Source organism: Xiphophorus maculatus, chromosome 3 (assembly GCF_002775205.1).
Source record: "Xiphophorus maculatus strain JP 163 A chromosome 3, X_maculatus-5.0-male, whole genome shotgun sequence".
Taxonomy (NCBI): domain Eukaryota; kingdom Metazoa; phylum Chordata; class Actinopteri; order Cyprinodontiformes; family Poeciliidae; genus Xiphophorus; species Xiphophorus maculatus.
The window spans coordinates 16,172,594-16,186,245 of NC_036445.1; the positions used below are offsets into that span (position 1 = coordinate 16,172,594).

The 13,652-nt window shown below is 38.4% G+C and overlaps 1 protein-coding gene across 1 annotated transcript; it reads left to right on the forward strand.

Moving 5' to 3' along the window:
- The first annotated feature begins 7,924 nt into the window (after positions 1-7,924).
- On the forward strand, positions 7,925-13,626 carry glipr2 (GLI pathogenesis related 2). Its single transcript, XM_005804699.3, has 5 exons — positions 7,925-9,104; positions 9,639-9,747; positions 11,804-11,907; positions 12,295-12,372; positions 12,954-13,626. Exons 1-5 carry the CDS (start codon positions 9,092-9,094, stop codon positions 13,118-13,120), a joined length of 471 nt encoding a protein of 156 aa, XP_005804756.1. The 5' UTR covers positions 7,925-9,091; the 3' UTR covers positions 13,121-13,626.
- Positions 13,627-13,652: the final 26 nt, after the last annotated feature.

Consider the following 13,652-nt stretch of genomic DNA (forward strand, 5'->3'; position numbering starts at 1 on the left):
ATATGTATTTATGGTCAATGTCAACAAAGGGCATATATGAACATGTATGCTTTTCTGCTACTAGAGACAAAATATTTCCCAAATATTCTAATTACGCTCTATGTCACTTCAAGATCATTCATATAGCTACACATAGAGTGTTTATTGCTTTCAGTCAGGGGTCTAGCATGAAAGCACAAGATTAAAAATCTAAAACAAACATCCAGTTATTTCAAGAAAATCAACAACAGCTCTCTGAAAATGTTACTGAAATTTAAGCTCTTTGACTCTCAACATCTTGCCCTCCACCCTGGTTAAAGTAGATTACAATGTGCCCTCTCTCCAATGATGCTGAAGAGCTGGTTTTCTTTCTACTTTTAGCATGAGGTCTGTGTTGTAAGGAACCAACCTAAAGGACACATATTATTATATATGCTAAGGAATTCCCACAAAACAAAACAAAAAAACCTCCCCAAAAAACTGTATTTGGCAACCTCTATAAAGGGAGATTGGTAAAAATGCCATGCAGCCATTGAGACTAATCTGTTCCTTGCTGTTTTTAATACATGTGTATTGTTAATTGAAAATTAATTTTAAGGATGTTTGCTGGGAATATTCATATACTGCCTGAGATGTTTCTTGTTAAGACACCCATGAAAGAGCTCTGTGATAGATCAACATAATTATGAGGTGTAAGAAATCTGTTCTAAATAAAAATATGAATATGTGGCAAGCATTTGCATCCAGCCTCTCTGAATCAAAGCTTTTAGGGTAAGTTTAACATCTAGACAGAAATGTGTTCCCATTCCCACAGTTTTTGGTAAAGTTTCTCAAGCTTCTTAATGGGATTATGCCTGGGCGTTGACTGGGCCATTCTGACACGTACATACAGTCATATGAAAAAGTTTGGGCACCCCTATTAATCTTAATTATATTTATCTCTAAATATTTGCATGTATGCAACAGCTATTTCAGTTTGATACAACCAATAACGTATAGACACAGTAATATTTCAGTATTGAAATGAGGTTTATTAGACTAAAAGTAAATGTGCAGTACACATTAAAACAAAATTTGACAGGTGCAAACATATGGGCACCTTAATCATTTTATTAATTTGAATACTCCTAACTACTTTTCACTGACTTACTGAAACACAAAATTGGTTTGGTAACCTCATAAAGCTTTGAACTTCATAGCCAGGTGTAGCCAATCATGAGAAAAGGTATTTAAGGTGACCAGTTGCAAGTTGTCTCCAATCTGAATCCCCTCTGAAGAGTGGCATCAACAAAGATTGTTCAACATAGTTGTTCAGGAGAAGGATACAAAAAGTTATCTCAGAGATTTAAACTGTCAGTTTCCACTGTGAGGAACAAAGTAAGGAAATGGAAGACCACAGGGACAGTTCTTGTTAAACCCAGAAGTGGCAGGTCAAGAAAAACATCAGAAAGGCAGAGAAGAAGAATGGTGAGAACAGTGAAGGACAACCCACAGACCACCTCCAAAGACCTGCAGCATCATCTTGCTGCAGATGGTGTCACTGTACATCGTTCAACAATTCAGCGCACTTTGCATAAGGAGAAGCTGTTTGGGAAAGTGATGCGACAGAAGCCTTTTCTGCAAGCACACCACAAACAGAGTCGCTTGAGGTATGCAAAAGCACATTTGGACAAGCCAGCTTCATTTTGGAATAAGGTCCTGTGGACTGATGAAACAAAGATTGCGTTGTTTGGTCATAAAAAAGGCGTTATGCATGGCAGCAAAAAACCACAGCGTTCCAAGAAAAACACTTGCTACCCACTGTAAAATTTGGTGGAGGTTCCATCATGCTTTGGGGCTACGTGGCCAACGCCGGAACTGGGAATTTTGTTAAAGTTGAGGGTCGCATGGATTCCACTCAATATCAGCAGATTCTTGAGAATAATGTTCAAGAATCAGTTACGAAGTTGAAGTTACGCCGGTCATGGATATTTCAGCAAGACAATGATCCAAAACACCGCTCCAAATCTACTCAGGCATTCATGCAGAGGAACAATTACAATGTTCTGGAATGACCATCCCAGCCCCCAGACCTGAATATCATTGAACATCTGTGGGATGATTTGAAGCAGGCTGTAAATGCTCGGCGACCATCAAACTTAACTGAACTGGAATTGTTTTACAAAGAGGAATGGTAAAAAATCCCTTCATCCAGGATCCAGGAACTCATTAAAAGCTACAAGAGGCGACTAGAGGCTGTTATTTTTGCAAAAGGAGGATCTACTAAATATTAATGTGTCTTTCCTGCTGAGGTGCCCATATTTTTGCACCTGTCAAATTTTGTTTTAATGTGTACTGCACATTTACTTTTAGTCTAATAAACCTCATTTCAATACTGAAATATTACTGTGTCTATAAGTTATTGGTTGTATCAAACTGAAATAGCTGTTGCATACATGCAAATATCTAGAGATAAACATAATTAAGATTAATAGGGGTGCCCAAACTTTTTCATATGACTGTAAATAAATCTACTCGGGTTGTCCTGCTGTGGAGCAACCCTCCATCCCAGTTCCCAGTATTTTACACCCTTGAACAGATTTTCCTGAAGAAAAGAATTTCCTCAGGATGATGCCGTCACCACCAAATGTGCTGTATATGTGCTACTTTGTGTTGCTCTACTACATGAAATCTCAACAAAATGCATTGGAGTTTGTGTTTGTACTATTATATGTAGATGTTCAAGGAATAGCCTTTCACAAGGTTTCAAATCCACGTTGTTTTAAGTTGTGGTTTTTCTTATCCACAATCTTCTGTTTGTCTTTGTCTCCATTTTTAAAGCAGGACATCAGCAGAGTTGCGGTTCAGAACATCCTGTGACCACACAGAAATGCCTAGTTGCATAAGTGCGGGGTTTGGGGGATGTGCATGTGTATCCGTTGGAGAATGAGGATGTGAGGATAATTTAATTACGAACCAGATAGAGCGGGTTACCGAGGTTAATATCCTGCATGCACTCTTCTCCTCTCCGGACACTGTAATTGCTTTAAGCACATTAGGAAGTTTATTGACTGCGATGGCCTTTTAAGACATTACATTTCTGCTTCTTAGTGTCAGACAGGAGTCGCCCAGCTCCGCTCGCTGTCTCTGTCTCCTATTTCTGCCGCAGCTCTCCTCGCCCCGTCACATTTCTTGTTTCTGTGTGCGCCTCCCAGCCTGTGTCTGCTTAATTGAGGCTCTGTTAATATGATGAGATTTGTATAGCGGCTCATCCGCAGAGGCGGCGTGTTGAGCTTTGACTGGCAGGAGATTAACTCCTCTTAACCCACAGAATCATTTGTCCTCGGTGGAACAGTTGCACTAATGACACCATAAAAGGCTTCTTGATGTGTCAAATTCTTGAGTGCAGCTCCAGTGAGAGAGAGGAAGAGCTTCAACAACTCCCTCCAAAAATTGTGCATCTCACTCATTTTCTTTTTCTCTTACTTTAAATCCCTCAACGAGGCCTCCTTATGAGGATGGAGGTGAATGGAAGGAGTTATTAAAAGGTCCTCACCTCCCCCCCTGGGACCGTTAAAGAGGAATTATATGCAACCAAGTGCACTTACAGGACACGTAAGAGTTATTTCACATTTCTGTTGCAATAAATCCACTTTCCACTACAGTCGTGGCAGGAATGGAAAATTATTTTTAGCCCAGGAAATATTTTTGAGTGCTTTTCATAAGACATCTTCAGGAAGAATTTTATGAAGAGCTTCAGGTGAGAGGGGGAAAAAAAAGAAGAAAATTACTGATTGGAGGGGGAAGGGAGTGAGGGATGAGAGGCATGGGGAAAGTGATTGGGAGGAGACGAGAAGCGCAGGAATGCTGTGACAGCTGACAGGGAGCAGAGCCAAGCAATAACTACAGCAGATATAGCCAATGTGAAAAGATAAATGATGTAATATCTGCATGGATCAATGTCGGTGCCTTCTCTCTAAAAGGGGCTCTCTCTATAAATTTCACAAGAGTTGCTCCAACTCCACGTGCAAACACACACACTTTCACACTGAAATACACACCTTCCACAATTAGAAAGAATTAAGATGAATGGCTGTGAAGTTGGAGTATCTGAAGACCACTCTGTAAATGTCTTCCTCCAGCTGTCCGGCCCCATCACCACGCAGATGGCAGAGGGAGGCGAGGACGAAATCAATTTGTTAAGATAGCAATATCAGGCTAATGAGAATTCAAGTGGCTTGACTTTCGACATGAATCCCATCGTGTCACTCGCATTATGAAACCAAGAGGCCATTAACACAGAGACCAGCGTTCTAAAAGTGGAGTCTTTGCTAACAGTTCCACCTTGTGGTAAGGCGAACAATTACACCTGTCAGGTTTATACTCCACTGATAAAACAGTAAATAACAAAAGTTGTCGATCCCGAGGAGAAAATATAGCCATATTAGCCTTTGCATGTATATGGGTAACACAATTATATCTTAGTTTGCACCCAGATTGGTGCTTGCATGAATTAACACAATGATTGACACATCAATTATCCATGATTTGGTTTTACTGTATCGGAGGAGGACAATACTTTAAGCCTGATGCCTACGCTGAAAATCTACATGCAGTTTAATGGATGACTCATTTTTGAGGCTGTCGCTGAGATTATGACTTATTGTATTCACAGCGTGAACTCCTACATCAGCTGCCAGGACAAGAAAACTGCCAAAAGGAAATAAAGACAGCAGCAGCTTACACATGCTTTGTGATGTTGCACAGTACTGGTTCACATTATTGAAGCCACATGATCAAAATACCAAGACAAGTTTGATGTTTCACTTGAGAACAATGTTATGAGATGTGATTATGTATTAAAAACAAAGTACAGCTCGGTAGAAAATATCAGCTACCAATCAGAAGAATAAAAATACATGTTAATTTGTTCTGTGTTGTTTTTACAACAGTGCCTATAAAAGGTACTCACCTCCTTGGATATTTTTTCCTTTTAGTTTATAGAAATCAATCATGATCAACAAAATTTGTTTATTTTTGACAAAGTTAACCAGACAAAAACAGAGCTGTTCAAAAATAATGACATTTAAAAAAAAAACATATGTAACATAAAATAAGTGATTGCATAAATATTTACAAATGTATTTATAAATTAAATGGACACCGCCTGGGCACAGTGACTATGTCTCTGGTGATTGTAGTATAAAGATACCTATGTTCACTGGCTAATCACACTTCCTGGTTACATTACGTTAAGACTAAAGAACAGCACAAGCAAATCAAACAAAATTCTGTTGCATTTTCAACTAGAATCCAGGAAAATCCAACCTCTGAGAACAAGCAGAGCACATAAAGGCACCTGTAACTGCAATTGTTGGCAAGCAACCCAAAATGTTCTTCAAAAGCAACATAAAAACCGTAACAATCACACAAGTGCATAAACAAAAAAATGTATTTCACTGAACTTAGTTGCAAATTCAGCATCAGTGTCAACACAAAACATTGTTGCAGTTGCTTCTTTTAACCTTACAAATTTTAAGTCTAAGCTTAGAACACTTTTAGATCAGTCTATAAATATACCATTGATCTATATTTAAATAAGGTTCTCATATAGCTTCCACATCAAAATTATTGTCTGTTGCTGGATAGATCTGTGTAAACTACAGAAATGACGGCTGGGTTTCTGCCTTGTCTCTTTCACCAACTCCTGCTCCACATACATTTCACACCTGTCCCGTCTTCTTCGCTGCTCTGTCTCTGTACTCACGCACAGGTGAAACTAGTTAAGCCATTAGTTTGCGCTCAGGCTTCATACCACATTGTATTGCAGTTCATTCTAAAACCACTGGATGTTGCACTTGAGCAACAGGATTTCAGTCCTGAACAACTAAAGCTGAAAGTCAAAGAGCTGTCTATAAGCAGAGTGTGTAACACACTCATGTACAGTAGGTGGCGCTACGCACCTTGAGGCTGTTTGCAATTAGCAATAATAAAAAGGAAGAAGAAGAAGAAGAACCGCGCTATATCTGATTTCTTTTTTTATATAAGTGAGCCTCGCTGAACAACATCAACGAACCTGCTTTAATCTCATCCAACACGTGTTTATTAATAATGGAGTAGGAGAAAACTACAAAGTACATTACTCCTCGAATCTTCTAACTAAATATGACATCGCACCCAATACTGCATTTTTAAATGCATTTCAGTTGCTATCTTACTCATCTTAAATTGTCGTGAGGAAGTGCCACGGAAACTGAAGGTAAGATATATCAAACTCAAATGACAAAAATACATTAGAACACATCCATTAATATTTGATGGTACTTTTAATTCGCTAGTGGAATGCTTCCGATTCCGAATGAGGCCAAAATGTGAGGTGAAGAGTAAGAAACCTGGACAAAGAGCCCGAAATGCACTAATATGTGATGTCAAAAATCACATATCCCTCACTTAATTGTTTTAGATCATTAAACAAATATTACTCACAATACAAAAGCAGTTTTAAAACCGTGATTTTATCTATAGAGAGGAAAATGGAAGCCTCCATTTCAACAGCCACGTTATGAGCAGCTAAAGCATTAGCATTCTGTTTAACATGCTAATTACGTTTAAGACCAGGCATTGATTGGACCACTCCAAAGTTTACATTCGTTCAGTCTTTCAGAGCACTTTGTGTTAGGGTCCCAAACTGATTGCTCAACATTCTTTTCCAGGACTTTCTCCTATTGAGCAAATGTTCTGCTCAAAAACTTACTGCAAGGTTTTCAGGCTGTAAAGCAGCATGATAACCCTGAACCATCACAATACCACTACAATGTTTGACTGTTGAATTATGTTATTGTTTTAAAATGATATTGCCATCAGATGTAACAGGGAACTTCCCAAGAGATCTATTTTTAACTCTTAATAATAATCCTTGAGGATCATCAAGATTTTTCTTCTCCTTAATCTTAAGCTTTTTTTAAAAAATTAGTTTTGGTTTTTCCGTCCTGTAGATGCTATTTTGCCGAGTCTCTTTCTTGGTATTGGAATAATAACCTTAGTACAGGCAAGTGAGATCTTGAGTGGCCTCCAGGATGGGTTGTCAATGTGGTCTCATGGTAATGTTGGCAGGCTAGCACTCCTGTGATGGTCCATCCCTGTTTCGTTCTTTCTCTATTTGTGAATAATGGCTGTCACTGTGGATCACTGGATACCATAAACCTTAGAAATGACTTTGCAACCCTCTGAAGACTGGTTTCTGACGTGCTTTTGCCTTCTGGTGTGATGCAGGTGTGTGGGTATGTGAAGATATACAACAAGAAAAGAATCTCTTTCATGAATTTTACTTCCTCCAGTAACGGGTAAGTTGCAATGCCAGCTGAGTTGTTCTAACTGAAGGACTGTGTCTTTTTCAGCCTCTGGCCCTCGCACAAACAGCGTTTTGCAGTGCACATGCAGTGAGCTGCAAGAGCCGTAACCACAACAACCGAACATAGGACCTATAAATCTTACGATACTACCGTTGTCTCCAGGGCTGTGTTGCATTTACTGACCTGACAGAGGCTAAAAAAAAAACTAAAACTAAACGCAAAACCAAGCATATAGGCTTATAAACAGCTTAACCTTCAATCCCAGGTCTAACTTTTTAGATCTGGGCATGAATTGTTGCTTTCGGGAATCTTTCAGCCTATTCCATTATGTCATATGAATTGTAATCACATAACTTCTTTATTCTACAAGTGGGAGAGTATTCAGGCTTGCACCCACCACCTGGGTTTATTTTCCTTGTCTTTAAAGTGAAGAAGAGTGTCTCTTGTCTTTGGGATGCTGATTAACCAATTATTCTTGTTTAGATGAACTGGTTTGTTTTTTTCCATCCATTTGTGCAGCTGTCGTTTCATTTGCGTTTTAGTGCTCTGCATTCTTTGCTCCAAATTGTTTAGCACAATTTGTTCTTGAGTGTTTCATCCTTGGGGTGAACCACCAATTCGTTTTTGATATTGTTGTTAGATGGAAAATTTCCCAGACTGTTAAAAGCTTCAAGCTGTTTTTGTTTTTGTTGTTAAAACCACTGACTGCTGACATGGGTTTACAGCTCATCTGTGTTTGGTTCACATAAGAGTTTAGTCATCTTGAACTTTAAGAGGTTGTGCATTATTTTAATATTGATTGTTTACATAAGTCTCAACTTTTACAAAAAGTGCATAAAGACAGTTTTAGCAGATCTGAGTAACGAGATGTTATGTGAATAATGACATTTAGTTCTGATTTGTCACTGTCATTTTTTATATCGATCTTGGGAATGTCATTTATTCTCAAAAGGTAGCATACCTCATACAGACAAAACAAATAGTTTCATCCTGCTCTGCAGTATGATTGATAGTGACTCATTTTCTTCTTGAATGTCAGATCTAGTCGGCAAGTAGCTCAGTCACAGACTTTTTTTGTATAGAGTCAAAATTAGGTTGTCACTCTTATTTGAGAATATTGTTGATTACTTAGAAATGCAAAAAGATGGCAAAGAACCTGAAAACAGAGCAGCAGAAGGGAAACTAATTCTTTGTTCCCACTGTATACTATCCAGCACAACGCTGCGTCATTGCAGTGAAAATTAAATGAATGGCCATGTGGTTCAGGCCACAGCTGCCATGAGTAGGGCACTTTCCCCCCCCCCCGTAGGTAGGAAAAACAAGCTTAAAGACAGAGCGTGTCTCGTAAAGATGATGTCATCAATGACTGAAGGGCCTCCTTTTTCATTTGCAGAAATGAGATGGGGTGGGTGTGTTCTCTTCTGGGCTGTAAAGACAGCTGATGGCATGTAGATACTGGACTGCTTGACTAGCAGGAAGGAGTTCCAGGTTATGCTGAGTGAGGTAAAATGCTGATTTAGAGCGAATGTTGTGCAACGATCATTGCAACAGGAGGAATATCTAAACAGGAACTACAAACTTTCTGTAACATGAAGACTGTGAAAGTGTGAGAGACAAGAAAGGCTTGAAACAAATGGATTGGTTAGCTATTTCAGAGGGTCGGCTTTAAAGGTCCAGCACCAGGAAGAGAGCGAAAGCAAATTGGATAGAAGAGCCGGCACAAAACAGGCTGACTTCACTCTGCACTATTCATCTCACTGAGGACTGAGTGATTCAGCACCATGGGAAAATCTGGTAAGTGGAGACTGCAGTCTGATGGTGGTAACACAAATAAAAAAACTTTTTCACTGATTTACAAGACAGAAAAATCCCTTGTGTGATCTCGACAGTTTGTTGGTGTTGAAGCTTCATCATAATGTAGTACAAAAAATATAGTGAACTGTAAAAAAATAAAACAAGCACTAAAAGCTGTTTTTCTGCTCTTAATTTGGCATACTTTGATTACTTTAATTCTTGTTAGGTTCCTAGAAAACAATAGCAGAATCTGTCCTTCTGTTTTAGTTCGTGTAAATATTTGAATGTACCTATTGTGTAAGCACTGGAGATTGGGCCAGTGAGTGATAGGCACTGAATAGCCTCGTGGAGAAGGGGGTGACAGCTGGTTGAGGGGGATGATCTAGCAGACGTTTTCTTACTCACGATGTGAGGTCATTCAGTCTCACCATCACAGCTCTGAGGTCATGCATGAGTCTCCTTGTTGTATCGTTATATTCCTGCTGTCATCAGACGTCTAACTTTTCCCCCCTCCGATCTGACTCCGTCTCTCAGCCTCCAAACAATTTGCTGAGGAGGTGCTGAAATTCCACAACGAGTACAGGAAGAAGCACCAGGCTCCTCCACTGAAGCTGAGCAGCAAACTGAGCAGAGACGCTGCTCGGTGAGATACAGTACACACACACACGCACACACACACACACACACACACACACAGATTAAATTACAAAGCTAAAGAGAAAAGGTTTATGTTTATCAGTCATCGCCAAAGTTCTATGGTGAACAAAAACATATTAGATACAAACTTAATGTATTCAATATATGTTTCCGATTACAAGTGATATCAATAATTCAACTGCAGCTGTATTAAGATGTTCAAATTACAATTAATTAAACTGCATTTCAGTCAATTTTACCAAGCAAACTTAGGGAATATGTATTCTTTTGAGTGAAATGTTTTGCAAGTTCCTCTTTCACAAGAACTAGTTCAAATACCAGCCATTTTTGTAAAGGGGAAAAAAAAAGTCATGTTCACAATTCACCACCTAAATATTCTTAATTAAGTTCAAAACCTGAGCATGAGCTAGATCCTGTTCAGTCATCATGTTTTTTTTTTGTTTTTTGTTTTTTTCAAAAGTTCAAGATATGATACTGTTAATGAGCCCAAGATTATTCATGCCACTGGCAAATTTGAATATTTTTTTATTGAACCAATAAGTCAGTTTCATAGGGATGGAGACGGGTACCTCTCCAAAGACAATCAAACAATATGGAAAAAAATATACATGTTTTTTTCTTAAATCTTATTTAATTTGTGGAATTATTGAAATTACAGCAATCAAACTTTAATTATAATTGTTGATCAGCTTTTTATTCTCAACTGTAGGTCATGAACTCATTCACCAATCCAGCATATAATGACTCGCATTTGTAAATTGGACTTTCCTCCTTATTTGCATTAGTTCTCTTTTAGTCTTTGCTTACTTCAACTGTCTTTTATAATAATTAATACCTGAAGCGGCTGCTCTCATTCTCTTTTCTAAACTATGTCATGATTAAAAATGTTAACTGACAACTAGTTCATTTAGATGTGCCCGCTATTAAAGCGCTATAAATATTTTTTGTCTTAAATAAATTCCTGATTCTGCTTCAGCTCAATAGACAAAATCTTCAATTGTGTCTCACAATGGCGTGAAAAATTAAATGTCACAGAACCATCAACCTGCAACCTTCTCTGCATCTCTCAAACACACAAATAGCAACAAAAAAAAACTTGGTTTATAAAGTTAGTGCTGATTCATAGAGGTTTGGTTTGGTATAGATTCAAAGACAAAAGGGAATATACTGATGTTTAAAGTGAGAGGAGGCATTCATTATCATTATCAAGTCCCCACCATGATAGCAAAGACAGACTGTGTGTGCATAACAGCTGAACTGCACCTGTCCTTTCTCTCACACACAGAGGAGTCTGTGTTCCTGTATGAGAGACAAACTCAAAGTTTGTCCTGGGAGTCTCATCCCAATAGCTTTTTAGATATCAGGCTGTGAGACTTTTTTCAATCCAAAACCAATAATATTGCACAACTCCATGTCATAATGGGGTAGGAAGATATTGTAATATGGTAAAGCAACAATCCAGGATTATCTTCATATTTATCTGATGCATCTATAGCTGATAGTATACATCTGTAAGATGGGGTTTTTGTTTGTTTTGTTTGATTAAAAAAGGTTTCTCTTGTAAATGAGATCCTGGATCTCAATGAGAAACCTCTGTTAATAAAACAAATATATATATATATATATATATATATATATATATATATATATATATATATATATATATATATATATATATATATATATATATAAAAACAAAAGGTACACATTTTTTGGGACATATAAAAAAATTGCACAGACTGAGAATCAAAATTGCGAAAAGTCTTTATACACCACATGTACCACTGTAACAAAATTTACTACCAAACATTGCAGCAATAACCCATTAACTATGCATCCTTATTTTTCGCTACTTTAAGACTCTCATTTGTGTGTTTGTTTTGGGGGGTTTGTTGCCTCAAAAAAAAAAAAATTGTGGCACAAAATGTTTTGTCACAAAGCATTTGTGGCAATGATGTTTTCTGTTACTAAGCTTAATGAACTTCAGTCCTTTTCTTTTTTTGAAAAGTGCATTAAAAAAAGACTAAATTCAATTTTTTTAGGTATGCTGAAAGTCTGGCTAGCACAAGAATCCTGAAGCATAGTGTGGAGTCCAGCAGGGGGAGCTGTGGAGAAAACCTGGCCTGGGCTTCTTATGACCAAACGGGTAAAGTTTAAGCTTTGTAGCATTTCTGGTGAAGTTAAATCTATGCATTAGATTATTCTCCCCTTGGTTTAAAAAACAAAAACATGTCAGCAGTATGTAGAACCTAAAGTAAATGCTCTGTACTGACTGCCAGTTGGTGCAGCTGAGTAGCTGGACTGTATTTTCCCTCCACTTCAGACACTATGACTCACTGCAGAAAAATGTCAGCACAGGACAAATATTGATAAAACAGCCCAGTAATTACTGACAAAAAAGTACCAATATAAGCCCCATGAGACCAAGCGGAATTTGCTCCAAATGACATCCATTGCATTTTAATGACACATTATTAATCTGGTTGCCCTTTAGAGTGATGATGCTTTTTTTTAAAATTCATTGCTGATGCAGGGAAGGATGTGGCAGATCGCTGGTATGAGGAAGTCAAGCAGTACAACTTCAGCCACCCTGGATTCTCCTCTGGCACTGGTGAGATTCACACTGTCTAATGTTTTGTCTCATCTCATCTTTTCTTTTCTCTCTCAGTTTGTCAACAGCTTCTTCGCCTGCGATGTCGTTTTGTGTTTACGTGCTGTCACTTTCGCTTTCTCTCACTGTCACACTTGTGCAGGCATTGGGTGGCTGGTTGTTATTTTTGAGCTAATGTCAGTGTGTGACTTGGTGTCCCTCCAATGGGAAACTGAGGGGAAAGTCACTGTCATATTTATAGATGACAGACGCACATGACTCATCTAGTCTGCACTAATTCTGACACATGGTCTCCTGTATCTTCAAACAGTGTGTGGGTTAGTGTAACTTAATAACACAAAGTGGATCACTCTTAGCCACTGCAGTGATTCACAAAGATTCATGTTACATTTCCTGTAAGAGAAAGACTGGATAAGAACTGGAAGAGGGAAGGGAGACTGATTTAAGGCTGAAAAGAAAATTCCCCCTTTTATAAATGTTTGGGGGAACTTAAGTGCCTTAGCGCACAGCTGCAGCAATTCTCAAACAGAATGTTTTTCACTCTTGCTGCATGTTCATGTGTTTTTCTGTGTCACCTTCAGGTCATTTCACTGCAATGGTGTGGAAGAGCAGCAAGAAGCTGGGTGTGGGAAAGGCCACAGCGTCAGATGGCTCTTCCTTTGTCGTGGCCAGATATTTCCCAGCTGGGAATGTAACAAACCAAGGTCACTTTGAGAATAATGTCCTCCCATCTAAAACTGGCTTCTGAAGAAATATTGATCTCCCCGGACTTTACTCGAGGCCCAAAAACATTTGCTTAGCTTTAAAGGGGAAAAGCTGTCTCCCTTGCAGAGCTCTGGAGAATACAACGGCACATACAACGTGCTGGCTAAAAACCCAAACTGCGATATTGTAGAATTTTAAAAGATAAAACACACTCAGTCCTCTGCACCTATAAAGACCTTTACAGGGCAGAGTGTTCAAATTGCCTAACATTTTGTAACTGTAGATTTTTGCTGTCTAACCACCATTTTCTTCTAAATTGTACACTAACGTATCGTTTCATGTATTTTTCTCCTTTTTGTAAAAATGAGTTGATATAGAGAAATGGTCACAGACAGGCTGACATATTACCTGGATTTGAAGCTGATGACTGTACATGTTAGGAATGTTCTTTTTTTATTGCCCCTTCTTGTTAAAGAAGACAGGGCTTGTGTTGTTTTTCATATTCTAACTTGTTTTTTACAATAAAGCTGAACGATTGTCATAACAAAACGCATGGTGACTTTATGATAACTCAA

Coding starts and splice junctions, on each gene's coding strand:
- glipr2 (XM_005804699.3), top strand. Junction 9,748..11,803: donor CTGAGCAGAGACGCTGCTCG/GTGAGATACAGT, acceptor CAATTTTTTTAG/GTATGCTGAAAGTCTGGCTA. Junction 11,908..12,294: donor GGCTTCTTATGACCAAACGG/GTAAAGTTTAAG, acceptor TTGCTGATGCAG/GGAAGGATGTGGCAGATCGC.